The sequence below is a fragment of the Pongo abelii genome, chromosome 14 (genome assembly GCF_028885655.2).
Source record: "Pongo abelii isolate AG06213 chromosome 14, NHGRI_mPonAbe1-v2.0_pri, whole genome shotgun sequence".
Taxonomy (NCBI): Eukaryota; Metazoa; Chordata; class Mammalia; order Primates; family Hominidae; genus Pongo; species Pongo abelii.
In genome coordinates this window covers 78,435,613-78,459,112 of record NC_071999.2, presented here as the reverse complement: position 1 = coordinate 78,459,112, position 23,500 = coordinate 78,435,613, and the positions used below count along the sequence as shown (strand labels likewise).

The window sequence follows — 23,500 nt, the reverse complement described above, 5'->3', positions numbered from 1 at the left end:
GGGATTCTTTACCCCACGCGGGAAAGAAAGCGATGATAGTCGCAAGTTACCTCGAAAGCGTCAATTAATCCACACTGAAGGCTTGACCAGCCGCCAGTGCAGACACTTCGAGGGACCAAAGGCGTCTCCAGTCGAAAGCACAAGGTTGCAGGCCCTCAACAAGGGATTTCAAGGCAGGGGACCGTTAGGACCCGTAACCAAGACAACCACCTCCACACCCGCAAGGAGGACAGAAGCAGCACTCCCACAAGCCGCCGGAAGTCAGCTCTCCCGGATGTTCCGGGATGAGCGGAAAGCAACACATGCTGGGAGGTGGAGTCCAGAGGCAAGCCCCGCCTAGGCCACGGGCGGAAATGGCTCCTCGCCTTGCTTTGCCGCCCCTCCTCACTTTCGCCCAATCCTCGCGGCCGTCAGAGAGCCAACCAATGTTTGTCTCGGCATTTTCCCGCGAGAAGTGTTACTAATATCCGGGAATGGAAAGGGGAGAACTTCCGGGTGAGGCGTAATTGTATCCAAGCTTGAGGCGTTTTGCTGGAAGAGCACTGCTGGGGTCAGGATTCTGCGCGGCGAGGCAAGATGCTCAAGTCCAAGACGTTCTTAAAAAAGACCCGGGCAGGCGGCGTGATGAAGATTGTGCGCGAGCACTACTTGCGAGACGACATCGGCTGCGGTGCGCCCGGGTGCGCAACGTGTGGCGGGGCGCACGAGGGGCCGGCCCTGGAGCCGCAGCCCCAGGACCCGGCGAGCAGCCTCTGCCCGCAACCGCACTACTTGCTGCCCGACACTAATGTGTTACTGCACCAGGTGCGTGGGCGGGCGAACCGCGGACAGCGCGGCCCCGCGGGGACAAGGGGGTATGGCTGATAGGGAAACTGAGGCCCAGGGAGGAGGGTCTTTGGCAGTGTCACATACCTAGCGAAAGGGACACCCCCTCGGGACCGAAGCTTCCTGTTCCCCAGGCCGAGGTTCTTTTCCTTGTGCTTTAAAAAATTTAGTTCTTGGAGTCGTATTTTAGACACGTTATTTTTCTAACTCCTGGTGTCTCTTCTGCCTTAGATTGTAAGTGCCTGGAGGCCGGGGACCTGGGCTTCTGTGGCCTCCAGCCTGCGACTCCCAGGCAGCTTGTAAGTGCCTAGGAACAAAAACTATGTGGGCCAACGTATTTCTTTATTAATACCCTTAATTCTACGAAGTTTTGTTATTGGTCTAAGTGTGCTTTTTTAATAGATCTGAAGGGTTTAGTGACTATTGTCTCGTTTTCTATAGCCAAATAGCTTCTTGGCTTAACTTATTCAGTGTTTTTAAAACGTTAAAGTATTTATGCCTAACATAAAACAGGATTTTATGTTTGACAGAGCTACTTACAAATGAATATAGGAAAAATTAACTTTATCTTTCTTTAAGATTGATGTTCTTGAGGACCCTGCCATCAGGAATGTAATTGTGCTACAAACAGTTCTTCAAGAAGTGAGAAATCGCAGTGCCCCCGTATATAAACGCATCCGAGATGTGACTAATAACCAAGAGAAGCATTTCTATACTTTCACTAATGAGCACCATAGGTAGGAGGAATATTACGTTAAATATCAGAAAACCACAGGATTAGCTAAATTCTGGAGAGGGTTCCTGTAAGTAATTTGTGACATTGTCAGAAGATAAGTGATAGATTTCATACCTTATTTGATTCTTACATGGCTGTGTAGAAGGTAATGCTAAGTGGATCTCCCTAAGATCACACAGGCATTGATGGGCTCAAGCCTAAAACCAAGGTCTGCTGACTCCTAGACTACAATAGGTACTTTTATTTCCAAAATGTTTTCATTTTGAATTGGGTTTTAGCATGAGTTGGACCATAGAATCTTGGAAGATGAGATTTGCGTAAGTTCCTGGAATACCATATTATGTGAACTACTAACAGAGGGTAATAAAATATATGAGTTTGTGAAGTTTCTATTTTGTTTAAAAATAGAAAGTAGATTTATTCTTAATGGTCTTTTTAAAAGTTTAATACTTTGCAACTGATTACATATTGAGCAAAATTAGGTTAAGGAATATAATTCTTTTTTTTTTTTTTTTTTTTGAGACGGAGTCTCACTCTGTCGCCCAGGCTGGAGTGCAGTGGCGTGATCTTGGCTCACTGCAACCTACGCCTCCCAAGTTCAAGCGATTCTCCTGCCTCAGCCTCCTGAGTAGCTGGGATTACAGTCACGCACCACTATGCCCGGCTAATTTTTGTATTTTTAGTAGAGACAGGGTTTCACCATGTTGTTCAGGCTGGTCTCGAATTCCTGACCTCGTGATCCGCCTGCCTCAGCCTCTCAAAGTGCTGGGATTACAGGCATGAGCTATCGCGCCTGGCCAGGAATATAATTCTTTTTTGTGCTTTTAGATTCAAGACCTTTGAACTCTGTGTGTGGTCTCAAAAAATATGATATTGCCTATTATGTTATATTACATAAATAATCTGTGATGAGTATGGTACTTTTATTGGATTAGATCAGGGCTTCTCAATCTTGGCATTATAGATATTTTGAACTGAATAATTTTTTTGTGGTAGGAAGGCTGTTTTATACATTGTAGGATGTTTGACAGTGTTCCTAGCCTCTTTGGCAGAATCACCACCCCTTACCCCCACTACCACCACTACTCAGTTGCAATGATGCAAAATGTCCTGAGGGGCGAATTCACTCAATTGAGAACCACTGGATTAGAGTGTAGACTTCTGGTAATGAAATTCCATCAGATTATGCACATTTTTAAAAACCTTAATTTCTCAACTTTCTTGATTCTTATATCTCAAACTTCAATGTTCTTGTAAAGAATACCAGTAAAGCCCTTGTAGGCTTCTTATTGTTAGTACCTCCTTGAAATCCAGAAATAGAAACATCACTTGTTTTTCAGTGCAGAAAGACCCAAGTTTAAAACCAATTAAAAGATTTATGACTGTGTCATTCACTGATAAGCTTAAAACATTAGCAGCTGGGCGTGGTGGCTTAATGTCTGTAATCCTGGCACTTTGGGAGGTTGAGGTGGGCAGATCACTTGAGGCCAGGAGTTCCAGACCAGCTTAGCCAACCTGGAAAATCCCTGTCTCTTAAAAATACAAAAATTAGCTGGTTGTGGTGGTACATGCCTCTAGTCCCAGCTACTTGCGAGGCTGAGTTGGGAGGATCACTTGAACCCGGAGGTAGAGGTTGCAGTAAGCTGAGATCGTGCCACTGCACTCAAGCCTGAGCTACAGAGCAAGACTCTGTTTCAAAAAAAAGCGTTAGCAAGTGCATTCAACGATGAGGAATAAAATAATTCTAAAACTATTAATATAAATCAAATTATTAAATTGAATCTATTACCATTAAGTACTGGAAGCTATTGTAGTGAACTTTGCTGTTGTACTTAAACCTGGCTTTGATGAACAGATTTAAAGAAATAGATGAATGTGTTGACATATTTGGGAGTTTAGATAGAAGAAATACGTAATATCTATTAGTATACCTGACTTTTCAGTCTCTACATAGCTTCAGCTATTAGTGTTTAATTTATATGCATTATTTATTAATGGATATTATTAATTAGTGGATAATTTATATGCATTATTAATGACTGTAGAATTCTGATTATAAATGATCTAATTATACTATTTGTAGCTTTTAGGAATTGCTATTAACCTACAGTTTGAATGAAATCTGATTATCAGACCTGTGAAATTGTATTATAATTTGTCTCAACAAACTGTTATTTAGTGTCTCAACCTAAAGTATAAATTCTGATCTTGAATTTTTCTTTTTAGGAAATAAAATTGTATTAGCCTTTTTCTTGTCCCCTTATTAGCATAATTTTCTTCTTTTCCAAGCAAATTGTTTCTTAAAAACTTATAGGAATCTTAATTTCTTCTCTGAGGTGTACATCTGAATACATTCAAGAGAAAAGATATACCATTGACTTTTTCTAGTTTAGTGGTTAAGCATTTATGTGCTAAGAGTTTTCACATATCCTTGTTTCTACTGATTTCCTTTTATTTTGTTTTTTCTTTCCTTTCCATTTAGAGAAACCTATGTAGAACAAGAACAGGGAGAAAATGCTAATGACAGGAATGATAGAGCGATTCGAGTAGCAGCAAAATGGTACAATGAACATTTGAAAAAAATGTCAGCAGACAACCAGCTGCAAGTTATCTTCATAACAAATGACAGGAAAAACAAAGAGAAAGCCATAGAAGAAGGAATACCAGCTTTCACTTGTAAGTCTAAATGTAGAAGTACTTAGTGCGTGTTTGCAAATGCGTGTGAAAATAATCATCAGGCCTGTAGTCAGATGTTCACTTTACCATTTAGTATTTTCGTAGTCCTATATAACTTCATGTGATATTTTTGTATTTTCAAATTTCACATAGTTTTTAACCTAAATATGTTGTGGTGCCCAGTGGCTGTTAATTTTCGCCTCACTATTTGCAACTGGTTTAGCAATGAAATCTCATAAATATACTGGAACCTCTGCTTCTGCTTAGGTATGATCACATCAACAGATTTTTGGGTTTTGTTTTTTAAATAAATTGAGGCCAGGTGCTGTAATCCCAGCACTTTGGGAGGTCAGGGCAAGAGGCTTGCTTGAGACCAGGAGTTCAAGACCAGCCTGGGCAACATAGGGAAACTATAGCTCTACAGAAAAAAAAAAAAAGCCATGCATGGTAGTATGTAACTATAGTCCCAGCTACTCGGGAGGCTAAGGCAGGAAGATAGCTTGAGCCCAGGGATTCTAGGCTGTAGTGATGTGTAATTGCGCCGCTGCACTCCAGCCTGAGAGACAGAGTGAGACTCTCAGTGTCTCTCAATGAATGAAAGAATGACATGTATACTGTCGCAAATAAGACTATCCATTTTTTTCATATCTAAGGAAAAAACACTTATCAAAAACAACATAAACTTATTTTTTCAGGTGAAGAATATGTAAAGAGCCTAACTGCTAACCCTGAACTCATAGATCGTCTTGCTTGTTTGTCTGAAGAAGAGGTATGTTTTTGTTTTATTTTGTTTTTGAAAAGTAAAAATATTAAAATAGCCACTTTGGAATATTAGGCATATAGTTACCAAATTTAAAAATTGGAATGTCGGTGGGTAAGCTGGATTTGGAATAGTTGTATTATAAACAGGAGTGGATGTCATAGGCTTATTGAAATGCCATTCCTAAAGGAGTTAACTTTCTAAAATAGATATATTCCCATTAACCTGAGTAGGGCCTGGTACATGGTAGCACGGTTTGGTTGAGGAAAAAATGAATGGAGTCCATGGCTGATTTGTGAATAAAGAGTAGCTGTTGACAAATAAAGAAGTGGCAGGCACTGCAGACAGGAAAGAAGAGGGAGGGGAGTGTCCAGATAGTAAAGACCTAGAACTTATTCTGTAGGTTAGTAATTTTTCAATTGATTTATAAAGATCTCCCTGAAGGGCTGCTATGAAGAGGAAAGGATTCTGAGATCCTTTCCTTATATGTCAGGCTAAGAAAAAGTAATGGTATATGAATGTGGATTGGTGGAGCAGGAGAGAATGATTGGAAATGGTATTTGTTTGTAAGACCACTCTCATGTCAGTGTGTAACATTAAGCATTTTATCCAGGAAAGATTAGAGGCAGAGAGGTGAGTAAAGGAGTCATTACAATAGCTGATGTGAGAAGGAGTGCTAAGGGAATAATTAAATTCTGAGCCTTCATTTTCTTATATATAAATATATGATGTTTAGCAATAATAACTTCATAGTGTTGTTATAAGGATCAAATAAGATGATAACTGTACCATTAATACAATTTTCATCTCAGTGCCTGACACATAGGTATGGTAAATATAAATGGTAGCCCTTGTTATAGAAATAGGTTTTAAGTGATAGGACATTATACATAAAACCAGTCTTTACATTTCTGTCATCCCTTCTTACCTTTATGATACTTTATGAAACCAAAAGGAAATGAGAAGATAAAAGTTGGGCTTGATTTTTGAAATACAGATTTAGTGTTGCCTTAATATGTAGCCACTTAGTTATATATGACTGTTTAAATTTAATATGTATTAAAAATTCAGTTTCTTGGTGTACTATCTTTCAAGTGCCCAAGAGAAACTTGTGTCTAGTGGCTAGCATATTAGAGATCGCAAAATGAATACTTCCTTCATCATAGAAAGCTGTTTTTGTTAGCACTGGCCTATAAGAAACACTGCTATCTTCTCTCCTATTCAGAGTTGTGTATATCATAACGTAGATTTCAAAAATTCTCTGATATTAATAATAGTTGTGTATTGAGTGAACAGAAGACTTATTAGCGGCATCTTTTGGTTTGCTTCTTTCATAGAATGAAATAGAAAGTGGAAAAATAATATTTTCAGAGCATCTTCCCTTAAGTAAGCTACAGCAAGGCATAAAATCTGGTACATACCTTCAAGGAACATTTAGAGCCAGCAGGGAAAATTACTTAGAAGCTACAGTATGGATTCATGGCGACAATGAAGAAAATAAAGAGGCAAGTATGTGAATAAATTCCTTGTACGCTAAAATAAAGATGATATTTTATATATTATGAACACTTAATGGTAAATACTATTTGCATAACATATGAGGCTTCACATACTTTAAAGCAAATAGTAACTTTTTTCTTTTTTTTTTTTTTGCAGTACTCACAATTTGTCAGGTAGTTTTTTAATCTTTGCGCATGGCATTTCATTTAATATTCAACCCAACCTATAAAAACTAGGTAGTGTACTCTTATTTGACCAATTATGACTTGAGATTTAGAGAGCATAAATAATTTTTCCAAAGTCTCTTGGTACCAGTGTAAGTTATGATGGAGCCATGAACACAGCCTGTGTTTTCTGACTTACATTTTTTCTACCTGATACTGAGAAATTAAGGTTGTGGAATTAGGGACACAATAGAGAAAGAAAATCTATAAGGGAGAAATAGAGATTCCATAGAGATATTCAGAGTGTATGTAAATATCTGTTAGATGATCTTCCCTTTATTATATTGCCGTTAAAAATAATTTGGGCACGTGCCCTCTGTTGTTTTAAACAGGTTATCTTACAGGGACTTAAACATTTAAACAGAGCTATTCACGAAGATATTGTGGCTGTGGAGCTTCTCGCCAAGAGTCAGTGGGTAGCACCATCTTCTGTGGTTTTACATGATGAAGGTCAAAATGAAGAAGATGTTGAGAAAGAAGAAGAGAGAGAACGAATGGTATGAATCTAAGCAGGATTTTTTTTTTTGTCTGTGTAGCTTTGTATTATTAATATGTCAGCTTTGGAAAACAAGTTTCGTTGCTCTCAGATTTATTGCATAAAATCATAGTTCTGTATATTTAATGCATGTCATACACATGGTTTTTTTCCTCTTCTATGTAGTTTTCTTTTATTGTCTTAATTTGCTCAAATAAATGGGTTTAAATGCAAACAGACTGTTAGTATGAGTTAATACAAGTATGAAACTGAAAATCTGTGACATTCAAGTGTGTTATTAGACTTAGTGAGATTTAAGTAAATACGTATTTAACATTTTCTGAAATGCTTTAAGTAATGTTTTAGGAAATGTTTTAGAAAATGCTTTAGGTAAAATTCCCTTAACATAATAGACGTACTTCTGGGCCATTATATTTGCGCAACTTATCTGATACCATATTTATTATGAAGAGAATACTTTCAGTTATTTCTTATGATATGAGCTAAATCTACTTGATAGGACCTATTTCTGTATTTTATAATTACAATATTATAAATAGTTGGAATGCATGTAACAGTTTTTTTATTCTTCTTTTTCCATCATTTATATTCATTGCTCTGGAGTCTCACTATAAAGTTATCCATGGAGAGTCCAGGCCTTTGGATAGCGTTAAGAGGTGAAATACCTTAGGAATTTTTGTTATTTCTAATAGCAGACACTCTTTATTTGGGTTTTTATTTTTTATAAGGAAGAACCTTTAGAATTAATAAATAAAGGTCCAAAGGGAACTAGTCACCATACCACATAGTTAATTTGTACAAACTAGTACTAAAAGCCTAATCTAATTCCCAGACCTGTGTGTGTATTTTAGTCAGTAAATCCTCATGTTAATCCTGAAAAGTGTTGAGTTCTAACATATGTATTCAGTTATATTTATTTATTTGTTTTTGCTTTTTGATTGTTTTGTAGTACTTTATTATCAAGAGAGAATGTCTGGTTTGGTTTGGCATGTTCTTGTCTAGAATTTTGAAACATCAACATTCTGTAGTCTTATGTCATAATTTACTGCCTGAATGGATTAGTATCCATGTATGTATTTTGATTTTGAAAGGAAATTGCCTGATAATACTTAGAGGAATATAACTGAACATTTTAATTTTTATATCTCAGCTTAAGACTGCTGTAAGTGAGAAAATGTTGAAGCCTACAGGTAGAGTTGTAGGAATAATAAAAAGGAATTGGAGACCATATTGTGGCATGCTTTCCAAGTCTGACATTAAGGAGGTGAGTAAAGACCATTTACTGTGTAATAAAAAAAAGATAAACATTTAATAGAACTTATAGCCTTTCTTTTGCCTCCATCCTCAGATTTTTTTTGTGTAAAATCTTTATTCATAATTTTTGCTAGTCAAGAAGACATCTCTTTACACCTGCTGATAAGAGAATCCCTCGAATTCGCATAGAAACCAGACAGGCTTCTACATTAGAAGGACGGAGAATTATTGTTGCTATTGATGGTTGGCCCAGAAATTCCAGATATCCAAATGTGAGCTTAAAATATTAATTTTATGTGGGGATGTTTAATTAAAATTTTGTGAATAGTATTTCTGCTTTTAATAAAAATAGAATCTACTTTTATGTAGAATTTGTACTGAAATTTAGAGATATTTCACAAAGTGACCTGGTAAGTAGCATGTCTACTTTGAAAATTAATTTTATGAAATTCCAGTGTAAATCATTTGGTTAATTTTATGTAAATTTCTTCTTTTTGAGAGAGTCTCACCCTGTTGCCCCGGCTGGAGTGCAGTTTTGTGATTTCAGCCCATTGCACCCTCAGCCTCCCGGGTTCAAGCGATTCTTGTGTCTCAGCCTCCTGATTAGCTGGGACTACAGGTGTGCACTACCGCACCCAGCTAATTTTTAGTAGAGATAGGGTTTTGCTGTGTTGGCCAGGCTGGTCTTGAACTGGCCTCAAGTGATCCACCCACCTCAGCCTCCCAAAATGCTGAGATTACAGGCGTGAGCCCCTGTGCCTGGCCTCTTTTATGTAAGTTTTTAAACCTATAACTTTTATTGATCATGACTATGAAAAGTGAGTTCTATATAGATTCTAATCAACAAATTTTGAAAAGATTATATTGGAAGCACATTTTAAACTTGAACATTAATAAGAAATAGATGCTTTAGAATGTAAGAGCTGGACCCTCACAAAGGTTCCATCATAAATCAGTTGAGAAGTCTTGTCTAATTTACTAAAGGGTAATTTTTCAGAAGTCGTTATGGGAATATTTAGGAATACTGAGAAGATATGTAATGCTGAAGAATTTAATATGATAAGATGTAAATTTGCTATAAAATAGGCGTTTCTAATAATGCCTCTTGGTTTCAGGGACACTTTGTGAGAAATTTAGGCGATGTTGGAGAGAAAGAGACTGAAACAGAAGTTTTGTTACTTGAACACGATGTTCCCCATCAGCCTTTTTCACAGGCTGTTCTTAGTTTTCTGCCAAAGATGCCCTGGAGCATTACTGAAAAGGTAAGTTGAAAGTAATTTGTAGTGACTTTATAAATTATTATATCCTGCCTAGTTTGGTTTAATTTCTGTGTGTGTTTTTAAATATGTGGACACCACGATCCCTCTTTTCCTGCATTTTGTTGGGCATAGCATTCTTAGGAATTACAGAAGAAGTCATTTGCTTCTTCACTGAAGGGTAAGTTTTTCTATGTGGCAGACACTTGGAAATGTTAAATGTTTCAAAGGGAAGGAAACCATTAGTTACAAATCATACGTGGTGTGTCTCTGCTCCAGTGCAGGAAAAATAAATGTGGTTGTCATCAAGAAAATATAGCTAAATTGTTTTTGTGTACATATTACTGATTTCACAAAAGCTATTAATATGTTGTAGTTGTGCTTTGGAAATAATTTATTTTATCATTTCATGTCTTCTAGGACATGAAAAACCGAGAAGACCTGAGGCATCTGTGTATTTGTAGTGTAGACCCACCAGGATGTACTGATATAGACGATGCTCTACATTGTCGAGAACTCGAAAATGGAAATTTGGAGGTATTCATATGTAATAGTGTTCTTACCTAAATATAGTTCTGTTCTGAGTTCATTTTCTTTTGACCTAGAATAGAATTTGCTTGTTAATTACTCTTGTGAAGTATAATTGTAGCTGCACGCTATTGGCCATATGTCAGAAGTTGAAATGGTAGAGGTGACTGAGTCTTTTTTAAATTTAGCTAAACTTTATCTTACTAAAACTCCATTAGGTACATTTACCCAGTCAAGCATATTGACATCCTTTTATTTTTATCTTTTTAAGGTTGGTGTTCATATTGCTGATGTGAGCCATTTTATTAGGCCAGGAAATGCCTTGGATCAAGAATCAGCCAGAAGAGGAACAACTGTGTATCTTTGTGAAAAGGTAAATGTATTGAATTTAAAAATTTAACAATCATGGACACTTAAGGATTCTTAAACGGCCATGAATTAGCTAAGAAAAATACATGGAATAAGGTGGCTTTAAATCACTAAATATATTGCAAATTTTTGTTATCGAGTGGTTCAAATAACAAGTAAAGTATTGTGAAAGTCAAGGGGAAGGTTAAACTTAGTCTATTAGTGATTTATTGTCAGAGTTCTTCTGTATACTTTTTTCCATAAAAATTTAGTTTCTCTTTTCTTTTTTTAGTATTTTAAAAACACCTTGTAGTTTATATTAAGCATTGGAGAAAGGTCCAGTTATAGAGTGTGTCAGTTATCAAGTATAAACTTCTACAGACCAGAGATTTAAAACTTTCAGAGGACAGCTAGGTCGTTAGTGTAGAGGGCTTAAACTTAGATTAATTGGCATGAAGTCCAGTTTTCCTTCATAGCTTTCCTTCTTTAACAATTTTGTGTAAGTGCTTTTATAGAAACAAACCTTTTATTTGACCTTTTGTCAATTCTCCTATTTACAAAAACCGGAACACTCTTTTCTTTCCTTGTTTAATTAATGTTATTTGAGAATAGAACCTCAAATAAATGTATGGATATAGCTAAGTAATCTGTGGTTCTATTTTTATCTTTTGCAGAGGATTGACATGGTTCCAGAGTTGCTTAGCTCTAACTTGTGTTCCTTAAAATGTGACGTCGACAGGTATTTCTGCATGGTTTTTTTTCCTTGAAGACATTGTATTTACTACTTTAACCTGATTCCCATTAACAAATACTCTGTATTTTCCTTCACAGGCTGGCATTTTCATGTATTTGGGAAATGAATCACAACGCTGAAATCTTAAAAACGAAGTTTACCAAAAGTGTTATTAATTCAAAGGTTCGTTTCAGGGCTATTAATCTCTAATTTTTAAACTTTTTGGTACTTTTTTGAAAAAAGCTAAATAAATTTTTTAAAGATTCATGTATATGTATATATACACATATATGAAAATATTTATATATTTGAAAAGAGATGTTATGTATAATTATTTATATGTATATTTACTTAACCTAAAATAGAAAAAACATATAAATGCCTGAGATATAAACATAGTCTAAAAAAGTCCACAGCTGCGGGCACGTGCTTACACATGTACAGATGCACTTAAATTTACACTAAAACTCATTTGGCCCTTTTGCTACCTACTCTCAGAGAAGAATGCAAAACAGGCCACCAGAGTCTTATTGCCATCTTTGTTGACCCAGCCAGTACTAAGCCAAAGTAACCAGCCCCAGCTCCACTGCCATCACCTAAATTTGAGATTGCTGCCCACTTCTTGAGAATTTTTCAATCAAGCTAGATGCTCTTTTGAACATGTAAAGTGGATACAGACAAATGTATTTCAGTTTGGGTGGGAGGGGAAGAGTCTTTCTACGCAGAAAAACAAGGGCTAGGTCTGTGCCCTCAGGATAGAATGGGGGCATTGTTACAGCAAAATTTTGAGGGTTTTTTTTTTCTAGTTATAAGCAGATAATTTTTGATGTGATTCGGAAATTAGTTCATGTTACAGTTGTCCTGTATTCAGAAACTTACAAAGTATATATACTTGAGAAGACCAACTAGTGGTTTTATGCCCTAACTCAAGAACCCTAGTAATTGAAGCTGTTCCTACTTATAAATGGTTAGTGTTTTAAAAGTCAGCAGGTACACGACTTCTTTCTTCACATTTTCTCACAGAAATGATGTTTAAGTCACCGTTGGATTTTAGTAGAACTAGCCTGAGATCATGTTAATTCATAATGGAGCCAGGTTGTCTTTCTTGTCCTTTTCCTGTTTTTTTTGTACTTCTCCCAAAAATCCTTTATGTTCTCTCTTATTTTGCCCTACATCTTTCTTCAAGATTTGCCAAACCCCTTATCTTCTAATGATCTGTTTTCCAAGCTTAACCTGTTTTTTCTGGCCCTTTGGCATCCTTCTTGCTGTTCTGCTAACCAGTGGTTGCAAAGAAAACTGTTAGACTGATAAATAATGATGTGTGAATTATTTAAGCCATCACAGTTTGTACTTTAAAATAAGAATGACTTTTAATTCTTTAAGACTTGGTCGGTATAACAAAATGATATGAAAACAAACCTAGTGAACATATAACATAAAACCTTTTTCAGAGGGGAAGCTCTTAGCCTTTAGTAGATGAGTTGGCTCTCCCAGGACTCCGACCTGACCTGCGTTATCTAACTCTGTTATGCTCTTTCTTATTTTCTCTTGTGAAGCTACTCTTTAGACAAACAAAAAAAAAAGAAAAAAAAATGGTGGATTTCTCTGAGAGAAATAGGAACAGAAGCAGTTATTTGTATATTTGGGTTATTTGTCATTGGGGATGACTTTAACCCTGTTCTACTATGATTTGTCTGGTGTTTACATTCTTAATTTTGGGTATTTATTAGATTTCCTGCAAAACATGGTGTCTTGACTCCTGCAGTCTTAATTATTTGCAGGGGAGTAATGATCATCTGGAAAGGATTTCATATTTGTTATCAGAGAAGGAATCGATCTAACCTCCCTTTGTGTTTTATTTTAGCTAACAACATTGCCATTTTACCTTTTAAAATGTGTTTGTTTATGTTGTATAATGCCTCAGATAAGAATTAATGAACCAGAAATCATAGATGTGAAGTATAATATCATAGCTAAGAATTTCTATTTTGTTACTGATTTTAGGTTTTCTGAAATCATGGATTTTATGTAGTGAAAGTAGGAGGACATTGAAAACCATTTTTCTATCATTTATAAGAATTATATAACATACATTTTCTTTTTTAGGCATCTCTGACATATGCTGAAGCTCAGTTGAGAATTGATTCAGCAAACATGAATGATGATATTACCACTAGTCTCCGTGGACTGAATAAACTAGCCAAAATTCTGAAGAAAGGAAGGATTGAAAAAGGGTATATTTTGTTTTTCATAGTATTAAGATAATTTTTATACTCTTTACATTGTTTGATCATAGGCAGTGATGAATTATTTAAAAGGGTGAATAGAGACTCCTGTTTCTTCTAGCTTCCATTTATGTATGTATGTATGTATTTGAAACGGAGTTTTACTCTGTCACCCACGCTGGAGTGCAGTGGCACAATCTCGGCTCACTGTAACCTCTGCCTCCCGAATTCGAACGATTCTCCTGTCTCAGCCTTCCGAGTAGCTGGGATTACAGGTGCCCACCACCACGCCCAGCTAATTTTTGTATTTTTAGTAGATATGGAGTTTCACCTTGTTGGCCAGGCTGGTCTTGAACTCCTGACCTCAGGTGATCCACCCGCCTCGGCCTCCCAAAGTGTTGGGATTACAGGTGTGAGCCACCATGCCCAACCTCTAGCTTCCTTTTAAATGTTAGCAACTTGATTCTGGACTGATGTTTGTTCAGGAGTTCCATCCTTGTAATTTGTTGTGTTAAAAAATTGCGTTTGAGTTAAAGATCTTGAAGAAATTCCAGGAAGGCAAGAACTCCCTAAGATTTCTAGAAATTGTTTCTAATTTTAATTAGAAATAAGTTTCCAGATTTTCACATTGGGTTTCAGAGGTTTAAATAAACGTAGATTAGGTCCTCCTTGCACTTTAAATTTTAGAGATTATTTAATTCAACCCTCTCATTTTTTAGGCAGTTAAAAGTTGCATAAAATGAGTCTTCCCAAAGATCTGACTAGTAACAGATGTGAGTCTTTTAGCTGTTATGTCATGGCTTTTGCCTAACTACAAAAGGCGTAAGGTATAGAGTATTAACTCAGGCATGTTGAAGGAAACCAGTTAAGAGAAATTTGACTCTTAAAAGACGTTGTTGACTATCAGAGGAAGCCAAGTACATGAACCTTCCAGATGTTGGTCTCAGAGTTCCCAAGCCCCTCTAGGATAGGGTCACAAGCAGTTACTAAAGGTGTGGTGAGTACGGATTGTACATTTGTGTCATTTCATAAGATGCGCCCATTTAAATTCATTAAAATTAATAAAATTAACAACTTAGTTCCTTAGCCTTACTAGCCATATTTCAAGTGCTCAATAGCCACATGTGACTAATGACTATCACATTGGACAGGGCACACATAGAAATTCCCATCACTGCAGAATGTTCCGTTGGACAGTGTTTGAGGTAGTTATATATCTATGTCTACTAACACCTCAGTTTTCAGGGAATTTTTTATGTGATCTTAAATATGAAACTTGAAACTGAAAGGATCATTTGGGCGTGCTAAAACCCAGTGGACGCTATTAAACTTGAGCAAAACTTTTGCTTAAGCTTGTCACTTGGATATAAGAAGAAGATAATTGAATTTTTTTGTGTGACACAAAACACCACAAAGTTTTTTTTTTTTTAAGCAATGTAAATAAAATGCAAATTGAAGCTGTATTTATTTTAATAGTTTTAAAGTAAGAATTCACATTTGTAACATAGCTTTTTAAAACTGGGAAGGATATTTTTTAATTTCAACAGTCTGTATTTTTAATTTGGTAAGTAGATGGTTGCCTACTGGGAAAACATCATTGAATCATTTTAGTCTTAGGGAGAATTGAAAAAGCAATCAGAAAAAAAAAACCATCTTTTGCCTTCTCATGGGTAGACATAACATTTTAGGTGTTCTATGAGGAAAAATGATCAAAATGTGATAAGTATACCTTGCTTTTTATGTCAAAATCCCTTAATAAATACATATCAGACCTGAAGTAGAGCCTTGTTTTGAGTGCACACTACAAGGCAAGAAAGGAATATTTTTGAGATTCTCTTAGTATGTATTCCTACTATAGTTCTTTTAATAAAGGTGAGGAATTGAGGAAGACAAGGACTTAGACTTAATGTTTCTTTTAACTTGCTCCATCTTATTTTAATTTTTCTCTTCCCCTTCTTTTCCTTCTCCATGATTGTTCAAGGTTGCCCAGTCTCATTAAAATTTTTAGTTTTAGGTTGATTTGGAGCTGACCTCATGAAAGTTATGTCAAGGTATAAGAAACATTAGACTTGCCTTGCCTTGTGGGAGTTTACTTTCCAAAGGAGAACTTGCCAGCTCATTAAATGAACCATGTGTGTAAAGTCCTGAGCATGGATTGTTTATCTGACACTTAGCAATCAAATATTAATAGCCATCACTACTTGTAACCTATTAGTAATAGTAGGTTATCAGTTGCTTCTCTGTTGGTTCAGTCTTTGTGGAAGATACTTTTGAACTGTGGATCTTCTGGTGTTACTAAGCTACCCACAGCAGCTTCCCTTTTGCCCCTCTTTATTGTCCCCTGCCCCAATAACTCTTTCCTGTAGTAAATTTAATACAGACAGTCCCCTTCTTTATTTGTAAAAGTGATTAAAAACTTATGTAGCTCAATAAAAACTCATCGTTTGGATACAGAAGATATATAAACCCTCAGAAGCACAGGGATTCAGATTTCCTTGTGTTGCTATCGTCCTCTTTTGTTAAATGCATTTTAAATCTACTGAGCTGTTCATGAAAGCTCTACTGAGCTGTTTATGAAAATAGAACATGAAACAGCAGATGGTCATAAAGCCTTCAGAAGACCAACTGTTACACACTTGCTGTAGTCATTGTCTTTTTTAAAAGAATAATTTCTATAATTTTGTCTTTTATTGGCTTGCTTGACTATAATTTTTCTCTTTAATTTTTATGTAGGGCTTTGACTCTATCCTCTCCTGAAGTTCGATTCCACATGGACAGTGAAACTCATGATCCTATAGATCTGCAGACCAAGGAACTTAGGTTTGTAATTTTTTTGATGGGCATTAGATAAGATTTTTTATTTTAATTGTCACGTCTACTATAAGTAAAAATAACGGAAACATTTATATACAAAATAACGATTGGGGTCATGATTTCTACTTTATTTGGCTTGCAAAGGACAGAAAAGTAAATTTAAGCTCAGTTTTCTATAAAACTGCGTTTAGTCGCATAATAGAAGAACTTTCAATTTGAATTGTTTGCTTTGATGTGTCATGTATTAGAACTTGACTAGTAATAGTTACAGTAAAATAAAAAAAAAATTACCCCAATTAATTTCTAAAGTAGAATATACTGTAGTGCAGGGGTTCCCAGCCCCTGGGCTGTGAGCTTTACTACCTGAGCTCTGCTTTCTGTCAGATCAGTGGCAGCATTAGATTCTCATTGGAGCGCCAGCCCTATTGTGAACTGTGCATAGGAGGGATCTAAGTTGTGCACTTCTTATGAGAATCTAATGCCTGATGAAACCATCCCTCCCTCCCCTCGTTGCATGGAAGAATTGTTTTCCATGAAACCCGTCCCTGGTGCCAGAAAGATGGGGGTAGGATAGAATAATGGGTAGTAGGATAGATAGGGTAGAATAATGGTGAAGATCATGGGTTATGAAGCCAGACTCCCTAGGTTTGGATCCCTCTGCTGTTATTACTATTATATTTCCCACTAAAGTAGTTATTTGACTTCTCCATGCCTCAATTTATTTGTCTGTAAATTGCCTATAATTGATAATGGCACCTACCTCATAGGGTGCTGTGAGGGTGATATTAGCTATTGTTGTTTATTGATTTAGTTAAGATGTGGGAAACAAGAATTTTTTTGTTAAATCAGGGTTTAGGCCTCTTTCCCTGCCTCTTATTTACATTAAAGTAATTTTGGAATTCAACATGCATATGCACTTTTCTAATAGATGACCAAGGGTTAAAAATGAGAATATACTCAGATTTTTTACTTAGAATAAATATGTGCTTTAGTTCTATTATAATATCTAAAAATGCTTTATAGTAGAACTTCTGTGTAAGTATGTCTAATATTAATGCTAATAATGAGCCCAGTACTAAGAGCTTTTATGAGCAAAAGGTTGACACTAGCTTTGCCAAAGTAAAACATCAGCCATTTCTTCTTATCAAGAAGAAGAAAGAACACATTTCTGAGATGTCCCCATGTGATTGGAGGTCTTTCTAATATTTTTAAAATGAATATACTTTAGAAATATTGTCAAGAAGTTACAAGATGAAACTTGAATGGAAGGTTAATAATATGTGTTCATTGACTTGCAAGACAGAAAGCACTGTATCAACAGAAGGTAGATCATTTACTAAACTAACTGAAAAATGTATGTGAATAACTATGTAGAGAATCACAGCAGTATCAGATTGGTTAAGAGTTTTGAAGTCAGATTGTGTGGACTCAAATTCTCATACTGCTAATAACTCTCATCTTGAGCAAGAGAATAATGAATATATCCTCAGTTTTCTCATCTGTAAAACAGAGTGTGTGGGTGTGTGTGTTGAGGGCAGGATGTACTTTTATAGCACAATGAGTGACCCATTGTAAGTATCCAGATTAGCTGTTATAAATATGGTCTCTTCATTTGAGTAATTTATTGTTAAAATTTTTGGTTTTTAAGCCAAAATGTGTATGATCTAAATAGCTTTTAGTTCTTGTAAACTTTATTGATTTACAATTAAATAAAAATATTTTTGGACCTAGTAAAATCAAGTAAAAATGCTTGTTTTCATTTCATATATAAATAGAGTGGTAAAGCTTCTGTTTTTGAGTGCAATTTTGTTGTTGTTTTTTGACACAGAGTCTTGCTCTGTCACCCAGGCTGGAGTGCAGTGATGCGATCTCGGCTTACTGCAACCTCCACCTCCCGGGTTCAAGTGATTCTCATGCCTCAGCCTCTCAAGTAGCTGGGACTACAGGAGTGTGCCACCAGACCTGGCTAATTTTTTTATATTTTTAGTAGAGTCGGGGTTTCGTCATGTTGGCCAGACTGGTCTCGAACTCCTGGGCTCAAATGATTTGCCTGCCTCGGCCTCCCAAAGTGCTGGGATTACAGGTGCGAGCCACTGCAACTGGCTGAGTGCAATTTGTAAAGTCTCCTCTAGCATGTAAGATTTACTCATGCAGTAGTTGCATGATAAGAGATTGTTAGCAGAGTAACTGAGAGATGAAAGAATCGTAAGTTATTTAAAATACAAATGTACACACACATATGAATGTTTACATAGGAAATGCTCTTATTATCTTCTTGGTAACAAAGGTAACCTGTGAAAAAATATGATATATAGAAGTCTCAGATTCTCTTTTTTGTTTGTTTAATGCTTTTTCCATTGGCAGGGAAACAAATTCCATGGTTGAAGAATTTATGTTACTTGCCAATATTTCTGTTGCAAAAAAAATTCATGAGGAATTTTCTGAACATGCTCTGCTTCGAAAACATCCTGCTCCACCTCCATCAAATTATGAAATTCTTGTTAAGGCAGCCAGGTCAAGGGTAAGGTCCTATAGTTTGAAAAATCATCTATTTGTGTTTTGATCTATCTGTTGTTCTAAATAATTTATATTCATATTTCCATAAAGGTTTTATTGTTTGTTAATAACAAGAATATGCCAATAGTTCTTTTTTCTTTTGGTTTTTTTTTTTTTGAGACAGGGTCTCACTGTCACCCAGACAGGAGTGCAGTGCCACGATCTCGGCTCACTGCACCCTCCACCTCCCACCCAGTCTCCAGCCATCCTCCTGCCTCAGCCTCCTGAGGAGCTGGGACTGCAGGCGCACACCACCATTAGTGGCTAATTTTTTGTATTTTTTTGGTAGAGGTAGCTTTTCACTATGTTGCCCAGGCTGGTCTCAAACTCCTGGATTCAAGTAATAATCTCATCTCGGCCTCCCAAAGTGCTGTGCTGGGATTACAGGTGTGAGCCACCGCACCCAGCCTAATGTTTTTAAAGAGCACCCTATGCTAAAGCCAGATGTTTAGACTAAGATCTGTGCAGCGTCCTGGTCATATAAAACTCTTCCATGTTTCCTTGTCTTTATGCATATTTCATATGTCTGTGTTGCTTCATGGCTCCTGTCAACTGCCTGACTTTACAAATAATGTATTTTTTTTTTTTATTTATTCAACTCAGTTAAATCCTTTCCATTTCATGTTCATAAGAAAAATATATTTATTGCATACATGGAAAAGGGGAAACTATAGAAAGGGCACATTTTTTCAGCCCTGTATACCCACTACTTCTTGTTAGTAGATTTTCATTTAGAGGTGCTTACCCCTTGGGTGACTATGGCCTACATTGCTTTTCCTTGGATTACCTAGTTAGGCCCTATCCTTCCCATCTAGAAGAGTGCTGGGAGCAGTAATGTTGGACTGCAGGGCATTATTCGATCACGATGGCATTGGTTTCTGATTTTGGATCAGACCTTTACGGCATGCATGCCCAGCTTCTCCAGATTCATAGGAATTGAATCAGCTTCTCACTCCTCTGCTCCAAGGCTTACTCTGTAAATAGGGATTTTTTCCTTCATTATCTTATTTCTTCCAAAGACCTAAGAGAAGAGATGTATATTTGACTCATCTCCCTAGGGTAGAACAAAGCAGCTAAATTTGATGAATCCGAACATTGTTCTGACAGAACTGTAGTGACCAGTACAGTTTTGTTTCTGGCTATTACTTCTACTTTGAAGGGAAGGAAAATAACAAAAACATGTTTGTTCAGTCAGATCAGTTATATTTTGAAGACATAATGGTACTGACTTAGAAATGTTTAATATGGTGCTCTTCCCTCCTTTTTGTTTACAGAATTTGGAAATTAAGACTGATACAGCCAAGTCTTTGGCTGAGTCTTTGGATCGGGCCGAATCTCCTACTTTTCCGTATCTAAACACTCTGTTGAGAATATTAGCCACTCGCTGTATGATGCAAGCTGTGTACTTCTGTTCTGGAATGGATAATGATTTTTATCACTATGGCTTAGCATCTCCAATATACACACATTTTACTTCACCCATCAGAAGGTATTTTTTCCTCATGAAATTAAAGGAGATAGAAAATAGTTAATTTTGAATTTTAAAAGCACATATTGTACTGACATACCGTGGTTCTTATTTCTCCATCTATCTAGATACGCAGATGTTATTGTTCATCGGCTTTTGGCTGTGGCTGTTGGGGCTGACTGTACTTATCCAGAGTTGACAGACAAACACAAGCTTGCAGATATATGTAAAAATCTAAATTTCCGGCACAAAATGGCTCAATATGCCCAACGTGCATCAGTGGCTTTTCATACCCAGGTATTTGCCTTCTGTCGATACTGCTAGAAAAAATGAAGTTTTGTTCATTTTTAATTTCAATTTTTTGTTAATTTCAAAATTTTTAAGACTGTTTAAATAAGTTGTATGTTATTTTACAGTTATTTTTCAAAAGCAAAGGAATAGTAAGTGAAGAAGCCTATATTTTATTTGTAAGAAAGAATGCCATTGTGGTATTAATTCCAAAGTATGGTTTAGAAGGGACAGTCTTTTTTGAAGAAAAGGACAAATCAAACCCACAGCTTATTTATGATGATGAGGTACGGTATTTCTCATGTTTGTTTTCTTTTCTGGGGGGCACTTTTTCTTTGAGAGTTCATAAATGGTACCTATAAAGCATAAAATTATTTTTTGTACCCTGAAGAATTTATCCTCATCTCCAAATACATGCCAGAAAATCTACATTTAATTTTGCCAACTAAGCTATGGTTTTACTCACAATTTCTCACCACTATATATCTTCTCATATGCAATTGTTGTCTTTGATTTCTTTCTTTTATACCATGTAAAGTTTTGCCCTACATGGAAAAATAAATGACTATAACTCAGGGAAGGAACTTTTTTTTTAAACTTACTTCTGGTGTTTCTTATTTGGCACACATACTCCTTATTCTCCTTAGGAGAACCACAGCCCTGAGAATATTTGAACAATAAACTGGCCAAAGTACCTTTGTGTTCCTCTACTAGACTAAAAATTTCCTATTTGTTAGTGGGGTGATTAATTAATCACCAAGAATTCAATGAACATATATATTAGAACTACCTTAATGAAGGAGAAAGTATGCACATAAATAGGTCATATTTATGTGAGACTACTAGGTTTGTGGCCTTGGTTATGTTGAATACGTAGATGCTTACTAATTTTTATATTTAAACTTCTACTATGTAAGGTAAATTGTAAAGGATTAGAACAAAGCCTCAAATGTAAGGAAGCAATTAAGAATGATAAAATGTGTTTTGTTTAGATACCCTCACTTAAAATAGAAGATACAGTGTTCCATGTATTTGATAAAGTTAAAGTGAAAATCATGTTAGACTCATCTAATCTTCAGCATCAGAAAATCCGAATGTCCCTGGTAGAACCACAGGTAAGGCCAAACTTAAAATTTCCTTGTCGTGATGGAACAAACAGTACATATTTTGTCAAAGAAGGGACATAAGTTATTTCTGTTTAATGTTAGAGGGAACCCTGTAAGTAGTGTAGAAACCAAATATTTGCATAGCACATCCTGTTTTCTCACTGATTTCTTTAGGCCACGGGATTCTAGACATCTGAGATTCTGTTCAGGTCTTTGGTGCCAAAATAAAAAGATCTTCCATTCACCTGCCTAGTCTTTTCTGTCTAGAAGTTTTGAACTCCTGCACTTTGAAGATGGAAGTGTAGGTGTTTCACCTAAGATACTGGTTCTTAACTTTTGTCCTTCCCCAGCACACTTGAAATCAACTCTGATTCTGTCAATCACAGTGGCTCCCCGTGGGGAAGACTGTTTTATAGTTAAAAAGAACACTTCCTAAATGGCATACTTCCCACCTATTGAGACCATGTCTACCTTTTACATTTTTGAACCACTGCTACTTTGTAAAATACATTCTGTGTATAAAACCTTTAATTAGCCCCCTTTCCCCTCCCTACCACTACATCCTTTTAAATTTGAAACTGGCAGTGGGGAAGAGGAAGATGAGGATGAGATGTATTTTATCCTTTAAATCACCTTATTTCCCCCTATTTGCATTACTTTAGATACCAGGAATAAGCATTCCTACGGATACTTCAAACATGGACCTTAATGGACCAAAGAAAAAGAAGATGAAGCTTGGAAAATAGCTATATTCAACAAAAATCTTCAAAGACTGGTTTCTTTTTTAAAAGAAAAAACTTGAAAGAACACTTCTAAGCTTAAGTGTGTGATAGTTTATTACTTTTAAGTACATTTTAATAATTTCAGACATTTGCATTTTTATTGAATGGTTGACTGTATCTGTCCCATCATACTACTTTACTTCTGGGTTGAACAGAATTATTTATGCAGAATAATTCAATTCAATATCCATCACTTAAATACAGTGACAGGACAGCAACTTCAGGGATCTGTAAAGATCATTTAAATGGAGTGCTCATCTCATTGAGGAGCAGATTAATTTTGCATAAGTACTTTGATTATTTAATATTTGTAAGAAAAAATCTTTCATTTTCCTACAGAGGAAAATAGAACAATTTTAGAAACAAGGAACAATCTCTTTTCTAAGTCTTGGAAGCTGTCAGTGTTGAGGATGTAATCTCCTTTGCCATCTTTAATTCACCTAACTTACACTAGGTGTTCTCTTACTGTCTTTAAAAGCTTCCTGTATTTTATTAGTGGTCCTTGAAAAACTGTGAATGTTTGGGAATTGGTAGAAAGTCAAAAAGTAGGATATTTTGACCTGACTGGAAAGATGGTTGTGTTTTTATTACCAGGTAATAAGTGTGATCATTGTTGAACTTCAGCTCCAATGTCTCTCCAGAATAAGACATTGGCATTCAGATGTCTACATCTTGTTACTTACAAAATAAAAAACAGGTAATTAGTAGCTTTTAAATTGTAGTTATGTCAGTGTGTATACATGAGGGGAACTGTATAAAGACATACTAAAGGGAACAGATTAAAATAAGTATTATTAATAAAATTTGGTGTGCCAGACTGACTACTTCCCTTACTAATCACAGAGATTAGTAATGATTAAATTAATATCTTCAGGAATATTTTGGGATAGGGTTGCCTTAAAACATTTTACTTGGCTTATTTAAT

General features: G+C 36.0%; 2 protein-coding genes across 13 annotated transcripts in view; one reads left to right on the top strand and one right to left on the bottom strand.

The window, feature by feature from the left end:
* Nucleotides 1-785, bottom strand: part of PIBF1 (progesterone immunomodulatory binding factor 1) — a 233,908-nt gene extending 233,123 nt beyond the window's left edge. For 7 of the 8 annotated variants that reach the window (XM_024230719.3, XM_024230716.3, XM_024230715.3 and 4 more), the window contains exon 1: nt 51-385. The gene's annotated coding sequence lies outside the window, so the exon portion shown is untranslated. Of the gene's footprint in view, nt 1-50 lie in introns of all 8 variants that reach the window. The other variant, XM_024230714.3, reaches the window with a different exon arrangement.
* DIS3 (DIS3 homolog, exosome endoribonuclease and 3'-5' exoribonuclease) lies at nt 494-23,378 on the top strand. 5 transcript variants are annotated; one of them, XM_003778215.5, is made up of 21 exons: nt 494-804; nt 1,405-1,562; nt 4,044-4,237; nt 4,933-5,006; nt 6,335-6,502; nt 7,054-7,218; nt 8,368-8,481; nt 8,606-8,743; nt 9,587-9,733; nt 10,148-10,264; nt 10,527-10,628; nt 11,278-11,342; nt 11,435-11,519; nt 13,443-13,570; nt 16,295-16,381; nt 18,740-18,896; nt 20,206-20,420; nt 20,528-20,696; nt 20,816-20,974; nt 21,680-21,802; nt 22,456-23,378. In XM_003778215.5, the coding sequence occupies exons 1-21, from the start codon at nt 577-579 to the stop codon at nt 22,537-22,539; spliced, it is 2,877 nt and encodes a 958-aa protein (XP_003778263.3). In that variant the 5' UTR covers nt 494-576; the 3' UTR covers nt 22,540-23,378. The 5 variants fall into 5 exon arrangements, with proteins under 5 accessions (XP_003778263.3, XP_024086480.2, XP_054385074.2 ...); XM_024230712.3 differs by lacking the exon at nt 1,405-1,562 and adding an exon at nt 1,057-1,124; XM_054529101.2 differs by lacking the exon at nt 494-804 and adding an exon at nt 1,061-1,124.
* The last annotated feature ends 122 nt before the right edge of the window (nt 23,379-23,500 follow it).